Raw genomic sequence first — 15,432 nt, forward strand, 5'->3', positions numbered from 1 at the left:
GAGTAAAAATACCAAAGATGCTGAGAGTTAGATTCTTAATTTTGGAAAGGGTTTACAAATGTGGAAATGGGAAAGTTAGCAACAGCTCTGTGGTGTTGTACTAGAATTCATTCATATGAGTATGAATTCATTATCTGTTATAAACTAAATATAAACATAGCTATGAAGAGAGATACAGGTATGTGATATTTATACCCATGTCTGCATCTGTGCTTTCGTGACTGTCCATCGAAAAGGGATTATAAACAGTGGCACTTCATTAGCAATGAGCATTTCTACCAATGATATCCAGGTTTCCAAACATTCCCTACTAATGGGTTCCTTAAGATATGGATGCTTTTAAGACAGGGACAAAGAAAAGTACAAGATGAGTCTGGAAATCATGTGCAAGAAAGAAAGGAAAAGTTCCAAAATGATGGGGGCCAGGCAAGACACAGGACCGAGCCAGTAAATAATGGTAGTGGGAGATTATATCCCATTGAATAAATATGTTTCCAGGTGCAAAAACTGATAACAAATAAATAGAAATACCTATGTAGGAAAGGGCAATAGATAGGTTAGCAATTAAACAGAAACCACATGAGATATAAAGGAGGAAAATGGAGTTAAAAATTCATTAATCTGCCACCATGGCAGTAATCATTGATTCAGGAAGATATGCAAAAGATGATAATATGAGTAGAATTTGATGAGGAACAGAATATTTACATTTTGAAAATGTCTCCCTACAACTTGTTTCTTCACTAGAGTATAGAAACTAGTAACTTTTCAATTGAGAGTCTTGGTAGACACCACTTTACACAAGAGATCAAAGTTATCTTCACCGATAATGGGGGCATATGGCATCATGTGCTTCCTGTCTGAGATGGAGCCAAAGTCAGCTTTGCATTATTCCTGAAAAAAACCTTAAACTGAAGTATAATAAGAAAACATCAGACAAACCCAAATCGAAAGCCATTTTATAAAATTAATGGTTTGTGCTCTTTAAAATGCCAATGACATGAAAGAAAATGAAGTCTGAGAAGCCAATCCTTACTAAAGGAGATGTAATAGACATGATACTTAACATAATGTGTGATCCTGGATTTGCTCCTGCACCAGAACATTCATATTACTATGTAGGTATTGGGAGAATGGGTGGAATTTGATAAGGTGTGCAGATAAGGTGATGTGATTACGTAATGCTTAATGGCACCTTTGTGATGCACAGATGATTTTTTTCACTGGGAAGTAAAATATTTGAAGATTTTAATAGTCAACATGTATATATGTAGTCACGTGACGACATGAGTATAGCACAAAAATGGATGTACAAGAAAAAAATGGAATAATATTGGGAGAATTTAAAAAACTTTCTAATGAACACTTTCAAGCACTTACAGAAGTAGAACGCGGTGCCCACCACCCTTCCGATTTTATGATGTTCATGCAGAATTATAGGTGCAGCTTTGTAAATTCAGTTCTCCAGGTAAACACCTGGACTTCAACAGGTGGTTAATACTAAGGACCTGTATCACCTTTCATGAATAAGTTTCTTTCAAAGAAACTCTGAGCAGTAAGTGTAGGTCATTTTTCCTTCGGGAGTCTTCTCCTGGGACCTTGAACACTAGAAGAGATTTTAAGCAGGTATATGGGGAATCGGGAATGGGGAAGGCTGTTTGGGATGATTAGAGCTGTCAGAAAGGTGATGGGGTCCCGTAACTTCGGGTCGGATCCCTGAAGGGACATGGTCCCCAGTCACTTGGAGGTGACCTTTCTTGGACGTGATTTCCTAAGGTCTCTACCCACCACTCCCGGCTCACAGTATTTTCAATGAGGAAAGTGTAGTGATTACAAGGACACGGGCGGGTTAAGGATCAGCTCACCAAGTTCTTCTTCCCACTGCCCTTGGTACAGTGGGGGGGAGGACAGAATTTCCAAAGGAGCACACACCCAGGGAGGAGGGGCAGAAGGGACAGAGGGGACAAAAGGTAAAGAGAGGCGGGATCAACTTCCAGCGCCAAACCTTGCCTGGCTGCGCGCGCGTGTCCGCCTGGGCTCAGGACCTTTGAGGGGCTCAGGGTGCGTGGTGCGCAAAGCGGGACTGCGCTCCAGCTGCGCGGGGACGAACATGGCGGGGCCGCGGGCGCTGTTTCTCCTGGGTTTCCTCGTGCCCGCGCTCCTTCTCCCAGAGGCCGCCAAAATCCTGACCGTGTCCACACTGGGTGAGTGCCCTGCCAAGTATCCCGAGACAGGCGCGTCCCGGGCACCGGTGCCAGGGCTCGGGCCAGCAACCCTTGCACAGCGCGCCAGCGCCTGCGGTTTCCCAGACCCGGCTTGTGTCCCAGGCTGGAGGAGGGAGAGGCGGCGGGGGCTGTGGCGCCGGGAGGGGGCTCCACCTCCCGTAGAAGTGAGTTCTGGAGAATCACTGGTTTCCTGTCCACTCCTAAAAATCTGTCTGGACGCGCGTCCCATTGTGCGCATCTGGGGCCAGTAGTTGTGATCCAGGGCTGAGCTGGAGACCGCGGGCCGCCTGCTCCAGGGCGCTGGAGGCTCACCGCTAACTTTAGCTGGGCGCGGTGGGTGCCAGCAGCAAGTGCGAGGTGGAGTCCATTTCAGGCCCTTGGAGGCCGGGAACGGGTGCTCCTGGGGGCAGTAGTGCAAATTGAAGATGCTTCATGACTAGGAAACCTGGGGATCCCAGGCAGAGGAGGGGACCTGGGGCAAGGGAGTCCTTGGGCTGGGGGTCTCTCTCTCTCTCACCTGTCCTGCTAGAAGTTTTGACAGACAGTGAAGCAGTTACTTATGCATATTGTGGACGTAGTTTTACTTCCATTCCTTTTGCCGAAAAGGGGACAGATGACGAACCCGAAATCTTAATCAGGATAAGGAGTCAGTATAAGACGGAGTTTCCCCAAGATTTATTCAACCCATCCTGAAGCGTTCTGGGGCCCCTCAGTCCTTGCATTTCCTGAGTGGGAAACTGAGGTTAGGGAAATGAGGTGCCCTGTGCAAGAGCCCCATGCATCTCCGGAAAGGCACCCAGGCAATTTACTCTGGATTTCTTAGTCAAAACCATCCTCTTCCACAGATTCCACTCTGTCACTCTTTACAGTGGGGATTTCTAAAAATCAGCATTTAAAAATCCCTTGCCGCATTTTTAAGCCTTTTTTCTTTTCTTCCAGTTTTATGATAGAGACAATGGAGAACAGAACCATCTGCCCCTCTGAAAAGTACCTACTCCCGTGCCTCCGACTCTGCAGGGAGCTGATGGCGCTTTGGGAGGTGCTAGAAGCCTGGCCTCTGCCCCCTAAGGGCTCTGGCTCACTGAGACCCACATGACTGGCTGTGTCTGTAGGAACCCCTTCCACCTGCACCCATTTCCTCCACAAGTTAAATGTGAGCAAGAGCAGGCAGCAGGTCGAGCGGTAAGGGAGTTGAGTTTTTTGTCAGTGGTGTTCCCTCAGGCAACACAAGTGTGATAGAAGAAGTAGAGTAATTGCCAGACATGCGCACTATCTCTGTAGTGATACAGTCCTCTCTGGTGACCCAGTCATATCGGCCATCCTCTCCCAAAGACCCCCACTTCCCATCTTCGGCAAATCTATGCCTTCCCTCTGGTCTGGATTTCCCTGCTGCTGAGACCCATAGATTCAAGAGAGACGGCCCAGGATGGATGGCACAGAGTTTTAGGCAGACGTGGTGTGATGGGACTTGGACCTGTGTGGAGGATTCAACTTCTCTTTCCTTAGAGTCCAAGAGTGGTCCTCCTCTGGGGGATACTCCAGTGTCCCAAGCACATAGGATCCTGCAGATTCAGTCCTTGGTCCCCACAGTCATCCTCAATGTTTTAATTGTTGTACAAAATAGAGGCCCCAAGTGGCTCTAAGTGGTGGCTGCACATGCTTTCCCTCCAACAGCTGTTTCTTGGACTCAAATTCAAGACCCCATATTTCTGCCTCCTACACTATAATAAATTTCCAAAGAGGAGCATCCCAGAAATAGCTCTGGTTGATTGTCTGTTCGGACCCTTCCCACCCACATGCACAGCACTGTGCCACAGTGACCACCAGCTCTCTCATTTCTTTAGGACGTGGTGTCTCCATGAGCCCGGCTAACATGCAGCTTGTGCCTCAGGGTCAGGAACTCCCGAAACCTAAGCCCAGAGAAGCTCCTCACACTGATGGAGAGACAGTCAAGGGAGACCAAAAGGGTGTCTCTGTCAGTAAAGGAGACGAAGTGTCCTCTGGTGGAGGACCGCCAGAGGCCAAGGTTCCGTTCAGACAGGGGCAGGCATCTGAGCTTAAGTTATGCAAAGTGAGAAAGAGAGACTGAAGAAATTCATCTTCCTTTCTTCTCTATCAATTTTCTGTTGGCTTACCCAGATTTCTCTCCTGCCACCTCACAGCGCTTTCAGACCCTCTATTCTCATCTTTACAAAAGTGAAACTGTGTATTGTTCCTAGGTGGAAGCCATTATCTGCTGTTTGATCGGGTGTCTCAGATCCTTCAAGATCATGGCCATAATGTCACTATGCTTCATTTTGGAAGACAGCTTATGATCCAAAGTATGATTTTTATAATTTTTGAATTCTCCTATACCAGACAAAGAAAGACAATGCCTTATTTATATTATGCTTAGCACAAAATCTTTAGAATCGAGTTATTGAAGAAATGAAAAAATGTGCGTTTGTGAATGTGTGATTATGTTAAATCCTGGATATCTTATAAGGTTCAATAGACTTGGCCTCCACATGCCATATCACCCTAACTTACCTTTATCTGGGTAATTTCATTTTAGGCCAGCCTCTTTACATTATTATTGATCGTTTTGATAATTGCTAGTCTGTTTTGTGGTTTAAATTTGTATTGAACGGAAGTATTCAGCCATATTTAAGGCTTCTTTTATGTAATTACAGCTGCTCCTCCTTTATCATAGGTTACTTTCTACTCCTGTTATGAGACCTGAAATTTAAGAAAGCTTCCTCAGGTTGTCAAAAGTTCTTGGGTCACTGAATCCAAAGAATTTTAGTTCCAAAGAAGTTCATCAGTCTAGGACACAGAGGCCCAGAAAACTGAAGTGATTTGTTCAGGTTCACATGGCAGATTAACAGTAGAGTTGGGTGTATCTGGGACTTTAAACTCTGAGTTTCTTATTCAGACTAGCTGGAGCTATGATTCTTTAAAATATTCCAAAATTAATCAACTATGATGAAAAATAGTCTAAACAATTATAGAATTCTGAAAATGAACTTTAGGTTTTGTCATTGTTCAGAATGTTTTACAACAGTTTTGATCACCTTCTAGTTTGGGTTCTATATTGTTCACTGAATATCGTTCTATACATACCACTATGCATCTGCCTTGACTGTCAGGCAGGGTAGTTGAAGCACATGATCATTTCATTTCAGTGGGTTCTTTAGCTTTGAGGAACTATTGAAAGCTTTTGTCTTTCTACCTGTTCTCCAAAATCCAAAACAATTCACCGGATTCACGGTCCCGTTTGGTTTATCCTTGGGCCCAAGTTTTAATAGTCCAAGTTTTAATATTCTTTCAATATTCACCAACTAATGGAAATTATTGAGGTTTTGAATGGTATATTAGTTTTCCTTTTAAGGAGTGGACTTGCTTCTTCAGCCAGTTAATTCAGCTTTCTTTGGGTGCGTAGGTAGGAGAGAAGATCAGCAGCTAATAAGGAGGCTCTGTCTTGGAATTCAGGCTTTGGATTGGACTCCTGGGCTCCTCCCTTTACCTATCAAGCGGTGCTCATTGGGCCTTGGGAGTGAAACATACAGTGTTTCTGTCTGTTGTCATCAGGTGAGGTCAGCCTCTTACTGTTTGGGGCTTATAGAGCTTAGTAAGATACCACTACCTTTCCCTCTGAATTTTCGAACCAATTGAGAGAAAGTTATAGGGGTTAGACTGATGATGATCAAAATGTCACCTTCATCAAGCTGATTGGGGACCTTATTTTTAGGCTTTATTATATGTCAAGGCTGAACAGCGGCTTGGAAAGAGGCCCTGTGTACCATGAGGGTATTGTTTTACCTCATTATTTATGGTGGCCATTCCAAGACTTGGGTGATATCCTCACATGTATGTGTAGAACTGCTCCCAGGAAAATCCAAACTCCAGAGCTTTTGCCTATGCAGATGTCTTTGGTATTCTGGAATTCTGCCTTTGGAATTCAAGCTTCTATGACTTCCCCAAAACCTGAACTCAGTCTCCTGCACTTGGGAAGAGGGCCAGGCCAGATTTGGGCACCTGCTCCATGAGCTGTGTCCTGGAGATTTTCCCAACCAGCCATCTATGTCATGAACAGCCTGATTTCCAACATCTGAAAAACATTTTACCGTGAATTTACTATATATCTGATGTTTCTAAAAAAAATTTTTTTTAAGTAGTTTATAGTAGGAAGGTCCTGTTGCTAGTTTGGGGCCACAGATTGAAATTGAAATTCATTGTCTTCATTATTTCAAGCATTGTATTGAAGTAATATTGGCAATAATAAACTACACATATTTAAAATATATAATTTGATGACTTTGCTTTTATATATATGTATGAAACCATCAACATAATCAAGATAACAAATTTATTTTCACCCCTAGAAGATTTCTCATGTTCTTTGGCCATCTCCCTTCTGTGCTTCCCACCTTCCAATTCCTATTGTTAGTCAATCACTAGTATGTCATTATATTGAATGCATCTTCTAGATTTGATATTAATGGGATCATAATTATGAACCCTTAGATTTTGGTTTATTTTATTTAGCATAAATATTTTGAGAAAAATTCATAGTGGTTGTATGAATACTTCATTTTCTTTTATTGGTGAATAGTGTTCTATTTTATGGAGTACTAGAATGTGTTTATTTAGTTGCCTGTTGATGGATATTATGGTAGTTTACAGTTTTGAGCTACAAAAAATAAACCTGCTGTGAACATTTTTATACATGTCTTTGTATGAACACGTACTGTCTTTTCTCTGGATTAATTGCCAGGAGTGCAGTAGCTGAACCATATGTTAAGTATATGTTTAATTTTTTAGGAAATAGTCAAATTTCCAAAGTGGCTGTAACATTCTACATTCTAACCAGAGGTGAATGCAAGTTCCATCTCTCCTACTTCCTTCTGAGCACTTGGTAGAGCTGGTCTTTTTAATTTTAGCCACTCTTGTGCAGATTGTTAGTTGTAATTCATCATGGTTTTTATTTATATTTACTTCATAACTGATTTCCTTCAAGCATTTTTCATGCACACGTGTCCAAAATTCCTCATTGATGAAGTGTTTGTCAGATTTGTAGCTGACAAATTCCATTCTTAAATAGGGATGTTTGTTTTCTTTTTATTGAGTTTTCAGAGTTCTTGATATATATTTTGGATGTAACTATTTTATCAGATATAAGCTTTGCAAATATTCCTTATCAGTCCATGACTTATCTTTTCATTCTCTTAGCAGTATCTTTTGAAGAGCACAACTTTTAATTTTGATGAGCTCTAATTCCATACTTTTGTTACTTTCATTAGTATGAATATATTATTTTTTGCTTGTTTTCTGAATATGTTGACTATCACTGATTGATTTTCAGATGTCAAAACTAACCTTATATTCTGGGAGAATAAGCTCCATTTGGTCAAGACATATTTTCTGTTAATTTATATTTAGATTCAGGTTGCTTAAGTTTCAGTTTAAGACTTTACATGTGTGTTCACGTAGAACACTATTCTGGGATTTTGTCTGAATGCTTCTTCTGTCATTGCTATCAGGGCAATGTTTGCCTCAGAGAGTGAACTGAGAAGTGTTCTGTCCTCAAGTTTCTGAGAGAGTTTGGGTAAAATTAGTTTTAATTCGACCAAAATTGTTTTAGTCACTCTGTGATAAAAATGACCCCCCTCTTTAGTTAGGTTCTGGTATCAAATACACAGCAAGAGGCTCTAAAAGGTTTATTAATATTATATTGGAGCTTCCTGGGGAGAATAAGGCAACTTCCTAGCTGGTTCCAGAATATATTAAGAGTAGAGAAAGGAGAGTGGCTTGGGGTTTTTAAAGTGGTTAAGGGTTGGGGCTGGAATGAGGGTTTCCCTTCATATTTGATGACCATAATGTGCTTTGTTTTTAAAGTGGTTAAGGGTTGGGGCTGGAATGAGGGTTTCCCTTCATATTTGATGACCATAATGTGCTTTGTTTCATTTATTTAAATTTGAACCTGTTGAAGTTATTTTGATTTTTTATGGGACCTGCTCCCTAGGGCTGGTGAGAGAGTTGAAAATTTCACTGAAGGTCTTATTGGAAAAGGTCACCATCATACATTTTGAGAAGTGATTAGTGCCTTGGCATGATCAATAATTCCTGAAAATCTGAAGAGGACAAGGATAGTCTTGGAGAGGCTCCCCATGTATTGTATTTTTAGTATGTGTAGAAACATGTGTGACCTTGATACACATTTTGAGACTCTATACAAGAGATTCTGTGTTCTTTACCCAAATAGGAATTTATCTCAAAGTATTTTCTGATTTTCTCAAAATGTTCATGTCAAAGTGCTTTCTAATTTTCCTATTGTTTCCTTCTTTAATCCATTGGTTACTTAATAGTATTTCCCACCCAAATTTTTTGAGGTATTAATTTTATATGGCATATATATGCTTAAGTTGCACAATGTGAAGTGTTGAAATGCATAAATATTGTGAAAGGATTACCACAGAAGATTTGTTAACACCTCCATCCCTTCATGTAATTCCCATTTTCCTTTTGAGTGATAACAATCAAGATCTATCTACCCTCTTAACAACTTTCAAATACATAATACTGCATTGTTAGCTATAGTCACTATGCTGTACATTAGATTCCCAGCATTTATTCATCCCATACCTGGACATTTGTACCCTTAGACCAACCAACATCTCCCCAGATGCCCCACCTTCAGTACCTGGCAACATATATTCTAGTCTCTGTTTCTTTGAGTCCAGCTTTATTATATTCCACATATTAGTGAGAATATACAGTGTTTATGTTTCTCTATCTCACTTATTTCAGCCAGCATAATGCCCTTAAAGTCCATCTATGTTGTCACAAAAACAGGATTTCCTTCTTTTTTGTGTCAAGTAGCATTTCATTGTGTGTGTATATATATCTGTGTGTGTGTGTGTATATATATATATACATATTTATCAATGGATACTTAAGTTGTTTCCATATGTTGGCTATTGTGAATAATGATGAAAGGAAAATGAGAGTGCAGATATCTCTTCAAGATAGTGTTTTCATTTCTTTTGGATATGTACCCAGAAGTGGGATTGTGGGTCATTTGGTAATATTATTTTTAATTCTTTGAGGAACCTCAGTATTGTATTCCGTAGTGGCTAAAGTCATTTGCATTCCCCTCAAGGGTACACAGGAGTTCCCTTTTCTCCAAATCCTTGCTGACACTTCTTAACTCTTGTCTTTTTGACAATAGCCATTTTAACATGCGTGAGGTGACTTCATGTGGTTTTGATTTGAATTTTCATGATGAGTAATGATGTTGAATATCTTTTATGTACTTTTTGGCCATTAGTGTGTGTTCTTTGGAGAAATGTCTGTTCAAATCCTCAGCTGAGTTTTACATCAACCACTTATCATGCACTTTGCAAATATTTTCTCCCACCTGTAGCTTGCCTTTTCCTTTTGTTGATTATTTCTTACACTTTGGAGAAAAAAGCTTTTTTGTTTCACATAGTCTCACTTGTTTACTTGTTCCTTTGTACCTTGCACTTTTGATTCATATCCAAATATCCAAAAAACTGTTGCCAAGACTAATGTCAAGGAGATTTTTCCATACATTTTCCTCAAGGAGTTATAGTTTGGAGTTTTACATTTATGTAAAAGAGAGAGGTCTAATTTCATTCTTTGCATGTAAATATCCAATTTTGCTGATACTATTATTGAAGAGACTGTCCTTTTCTCACTGAATATTCTTAGGTTCCCTAGTCAAATATTAGTTGACGGAGTCTGTGTGGCTTCATTTCTGTGCTGTGAGTTCTGTTCTGTTGGTCTACATGTCTGTTTTTAAGCCAGTACCATACCATTTTGATTACTATAGCTTTGTAATAAAGTGATGTCAGGAAGTATGATGCCTTGAGCTTTGGTTTTCTTTCTCAGGGTCGTTTTGTCTATTTGGGTTCTTAAGTGGTTCTATATGAATTTTAGGATTGTTAAGGATTTAAAATGATGTTGGAATTTTGATAGGGATTTCACTGAATCTATAGATGGCATTGGGTAGTAGGCACATTTTTGTCATATTAATTAGTACAATCCATGAATACAGGGTATCTTTCCATTTATGTGTCTTCTTTGATTGTTTTCAATCTTGCACTTTCAGTGTACAGGTCTTTCACTTCCTTGGATAAATTTGTTCCTAAGTATTTTGTTATTTTTTATTATACTGTATTATATGTATTATTATTGTATGAGAGATTTTTCTTTGTTTTTTCAAGCATTTTATTGTTAGTGTACAGAAATGAAACTGATTTTTGTATGTTAACATTGTATCCTGCAATTTTACTGAATTAATTTTTTTATTTTAACAGTTTTTGGTGGAGTCACTAAAATTTTATTGATATAGGACCATATAATCCTCAAACAGAGCAGTTTTGATTCTTCTAAATTTGAATGCCTTTGATTTCTTCTTGCCTAATTGCTCTGGCTAGGACTTCTAGTGCTATGTTGAATAGTATTGGTGAGAGTGGATACCCTTGTCTTTTTCTTGATCTTGGGGGGAAATCTTTCTAACTTTCTTCATTGATTATGCTGTTAGCTGTGGTTTTGTCATATGTGCCTTTATTCTCTTGAGTTGTGAGTTCTCTCCCTAATGTGGGTCAGTGTGTTGGGGGCATGGTTTATGGTGAGATTGTGTCTCAGTTTTTCCTACCCATTTTGATGTGTGTTTCTTCTTGTTTAGCCAATATGAGAGAGTCACTCAGCTAGTTTCCAGATTCCTTTCAGAGGGAATTGTTACATATGTAGCTGTAGAGTCCATGTGTCCATGAAAGGAGGTGAGTCTAGGAGCCACCCACATCACTATCTTGAAACAGAACTGACAACTTCATTCTTTTACATGTGGATATCCAGTTCTCATTTGTTGAAAAGACTGCCCTTTCTCACTGAATGGCCTTAGCCCCTTGTCAAAAATAATTTCTAGGGGCTTTTTATTCCATTGGTCCATGTTTGTGTCTTTGCCAATACTGTAGTATATTAATTACTGTAGCTTTGTAGTAAGTTTTGAGATCAGAAAGTGTGAGTCCTTCAGCTTTGTTCTTTCTCAAGATTGGCTATTTGGGACACCTTGAGAGTCCATATAAATTTTAGGATGGCTTTTTTCTACTTCTGCAAAAGACATCATTAGGATTTTGATAGGGATTTCATTAAATCTATAGATCATTTAGATAGTACTAATATGTTAACAATATTGAGACTTCCAATTCATGACCATGAGATGTTTTTCCATTTACTTATTCCTTCTCTAATTTCCTTCAGCATTGTTGTGCAGTTTTCATTTTACAAGTTATTCACCTCTTTGGTTAAATGAAATCCTAATCATTTTATTCTTTTTGATGTGATTATAATTGGAATTTATTTTGTAATTTCCTTTTCAATGTGTTCATTTATAGGGTATAAAAATGCATTTGGTTTTTATGTGTTGACATTTTATCATGCTAATTTGCCAAATTTATTAGGTGTAACATTTTTTGTGTATATGAAATCTTTAAGGTTTTCTACGTAGAAAATCATTTCATCTGCTAATACAAATAATTTTCTTTTCTTCCTTCCTTCCTTCCTTCCTTCCTTCCTTCCTTCCTTCCTTCCTTCCTTCCTTCCTTCCTTCCTTCCTTCCTTCCTTCCTTCCTTCCTTCCTTCCTTCCTTCCTTCCTTCCTTCCTTCCTTCCTTCCTTCCTTCCTTCCTTCCTTCCTTCCTTTCTTCCTTTCTTCCTTCCTACCTTCCAATTACTGGAAAATTAGTAGTAAAATTAAGTATACTGCTCTGTAGTTTTCTTTGTTTCTGTATTGAACAGAAATGGTGAAAATGAGCTTCATTGTCTTATTCCTGATCTTAAAGAAAAAATTTTCAGTCTTTCTCTACTGAGTATCATGTTTGCTATGTGTTCTTCATGTATGGTTTTTATTATAGTGAAGTAGATTCCTCCTATTCCTAACTTGATTGTTTTTCTTTTTTAATCATGAAAGGGTGCTTAATTTTGTCAATGCTTTTTTGCAGCAGTTGATATGTCATATGGTTTTTCCTTCATTCTGTGAATGTGATGTTTTAGATTGTATGATTTTATATATTGGGCAATCCTTGCCTTCTAGGAATAAATCCCACTTGGATATGGTATACAATCCTCTCTATAGGGTGCTGAGTTTGGTTTGCTAATATTTTGTTGAGGACTTTTGCATCAATATTCATTAAGTATACTGGTCTGTAGTTTTCTTTGTTTCTGTATTGAACAGAAATGGTGAAAATGAGCTTCATTGTCTTATTCCTGATCTTAAAGAAAAAATTTTCAGTCTTTCTCTACTGAGTATCATGTTTGCTATGTGTTCTTCATATATGGTTTTTATTATGGTGAAGTAGTTTCCTCCTATTCCTAACTTGAGTGTTTTTCTTTTTTAATCATGAAAGGATGCTTAATTTTGTCAATGCTTTTTTGCAGCAGTTGATATGTCATATGGTTTTTCCTTCATTCTGTGAATGTGATGTTTTAGATTGTATGATTTTATATATTGGGCAATCCTTGCCTTCTAGGAATAAATCCCACTTGGATATGGTATATAATCCTCTCTATAGTCTGCTGAGTTTGTTTTGCTAATATTTTGTTGAGGACTTTTGCATCAATATTCATTAAGTATACTGGTCTGTAGTTTTCTTTGTTTCTGTATTGAACAGAAATGGTGAAAATGAGCTTCATTGTCTTATTCCTGATCTTAAAGAAAAAATTTTCAGTCTTTCTCTACTGAGTATCATGTTTGCTATAGTCTGTAGTTTTCTTTGTTTTTGTAGTGTCCTTGTCTGGATTTGGTATCAGGGAAATGCTGGCCTCATAAAATAAGTTTGGAAGTGTTTCAAGCTACTCAACTTTTGAGAAGCCTTGGTATTAATTCTTCTTTAAATGTTGGTAGAATTTACCTGTGAAGCCACTGGGTCTGAGCCTTTTCTTTGTTGTGACATTTTTAAATACCAGTTGAATCTCCTTACCAGTTATAGGTCTATTCATATTTTCTCTTTCTTTGTGATTATTCTTAATTGGTTTTGTGTTTCTATGAATTTTTCCATTTTATCTAGGTTATCCAATTTGTTGGTGTATAATTGTTCATGGTACTCTAATAATCCTTATTTCTGTAGAATTGGTAGCAATGACACCACTTTCATTTTTCGTATGTTAAAACCCTTTCCAAGGGTTTGAAGTTTTTAATATTCTTATTCTTATTTTTATTTTTATTTATTTATTTTTGGTTATTTAAAGCTACCTCTGTGGTGAGGATCTACTAAGGTGTGAATTTAGATCTTTTTATGTTGTTTTGTTTTTGAGGCTCCCCCTGGACATGAATGGGCACTTTCTAATATTCCTGGTATATGTAGGTGGTTTTTAATGTACTAGCCTTGAATTGTTTTTTCCCAAAGGGAAAAAGAGAGAAAAAAGGGGGGAATAAAAAGCCATTAACCTTTTAAATACACTAGAAATCCATTCAATTGCAACAGTTTGGGGTGGTTCAAAAACAATGGTTGCCTACCTGTTTGTCTGTACCTTTTTGATCAAAAGCAGCAATCAGCAATCAGAACAAAGATACCTGACATTTGGAAGGAAAGTTCCTTTCTACCTATCCTGGCTCCTGAAACCTGTGTGCAAGCTGTTCTTGGAATACCTGTACAGCTGCCTGCCACAAGATTGAGTGGTGGATGATGGTAGTTGCTACTGTGGTAGGAGCTGAAATTAACTGACCTTATCTGAAATTATCTGTAATATATACTGAAGGCATTCCCCTGTAAGTTGCAAGCCATCATTTGAGTGCAGAGTTACAAAAATAATTATTTTAGACATTCTACCCCTACAGTTGCAGTCTGGGTGGGAAGACAGGTTTCCAGTTCTTCCCACTCAACCATCTTCCCAGAATCTACCCAACTGCCATTTTTTTTTTTCACCTTTTCAAGCTGCTCTCCCAGATTGGGGCTGCTGCTACATTTATTTATTTGTTTGTTTATTAGTTTTATTCATTCATTCAGTAATTTAATTTTTTATTGTAGTATGTTTGATATACACTCTTATGAAGGTTTCACATGAAAAAACAATGTGGTTGCTACATTTACCCATATTATCAAGTCCCACCCATACCCCAATGCAGTCACTGTCCATCAGTACAGCAAGTTGCCAGAGGTCCACTATGTCCCTTCTCTGTGATACACTGTTCTCCCTGTGATCCCCCACACCATGTGTACTAAACATAATACCTCTCAATCCCCTTCTCCCTCCCTCCCCACCCGCCCTCCCACACTCCTCCCCTTTGGTAACCACTAGTTCATTCTTGGAGTCTCTGAGTCTGCTACCATTTTGTTCCTTCAGTTTTGCTTCATTGCTGCACTTTTTAGTTTTTTGAGGAACCTTCATATTGCTTTCCACAATGGTTGAACTAGCTTATATTCCCACCAGCAGTGCAGGAGGGTTCCACTTTCTCCACATCCTCATCAACATTTGTTGTTCTAAGGCTTTTTGATGCTGGCCATCTTTACTGGTGTGAGGTGATATCTCATTGTGGTTTTAATTTGCATTTCCCTGATGATTAGTGATGTGGAGCATCTTTTCATGTGTCTGTTGGCCATCTGAATTTCTTCTTTGGGAACTGTCTCTTCATATCCTCTGCCCATTTGTCAATTCGGTTATTTGCTTTTTGGGTGTTGAGGTGTGTAATTTCTTTATATATTTTGGATGTTAACCCCTTTTCGGATACATCATTTACAAATATATTCTCCCATACTGTAGGATGCCTTTTTGTTTTGTTGGTGATCTCCTTTGCCATACAAAAACTTTTTAGTTTGATGTAGTCCCATGAGTTCTTTTTTGCTTTTGTTTCCCTTTCTCGAGGAGATGCGTTCAGGAAGAAGTTGCTCATGCTTATATTCAGAAGATGTTTGCTTATGTTGCCTTCTAAGAGTTTTATAGTTTCATGACTTACATTCAAGTCTTTAATCCATTTCGAGTTCTCTTTTGTGTATGGGGTTAAACAATAATCCAGTTTCATTCTCTTGCATGTAGCTGTCCAGTTTTGCCAACACCAGTGTTGAAGTGGCTGTCATTTCCCCATTGTATGTCCATGGCTCCTTTATCATATATTAATTGGCCATATATGTTTGAGTTTATGTCTGGGCTCTCTAGTCTGTTCCATTGGTGTATGGGTCTGTTCTTGGGCCAGTACCAAATTGTCT

At 38.8% G+C, this 15,432-nt stretch overlaps 1 protein-coding gene across 1 annotated transcript in view; it reads left to right on the plus strand.

The window, feature by feature from the left end:
• The first annotated feature begins 1,987 nt into the window (after nucleotides 1–1,987).
• LOC118918038 (UDP-glucuronosyltransferase 3A2-like) overlaps nucleotides 1,988–15,432 on the plus strand; it is a 37,403-nt gene continuing 23,958 nt past the window's right edge. Inside the window, exons 1-2 of the mRNA XM_057495840.1 lie at nucleotides 1,988–2,204; nucleotides 4,445–4,546. Coding sequence (XP_057351823.1) covers nucleotides 2,111–2,204; nucleotides 4,445–4,546 — 196 coding nt within the window. The 5' untranslated portion in view covers nucleotides 1,988–2,110. The remainder of the gene's footprint in view (nucleotides 2,205–4,444; nucleotides 4,547–15,432) is intronic.

Source organism: Manis pentadactyla, chromosome 2, assembly GCF_030020395.1.
Source record: "Manis pentadactyla isolate mManPen7 chromosome 2, mManPen7.hap1, whole genome shotgun sequence".
Lineage (NCBI taxonomy): Eukaryota > Metazoa > Chordata > Mammalia > Pholidota > Manidae > Manis > Manis pentadactyla.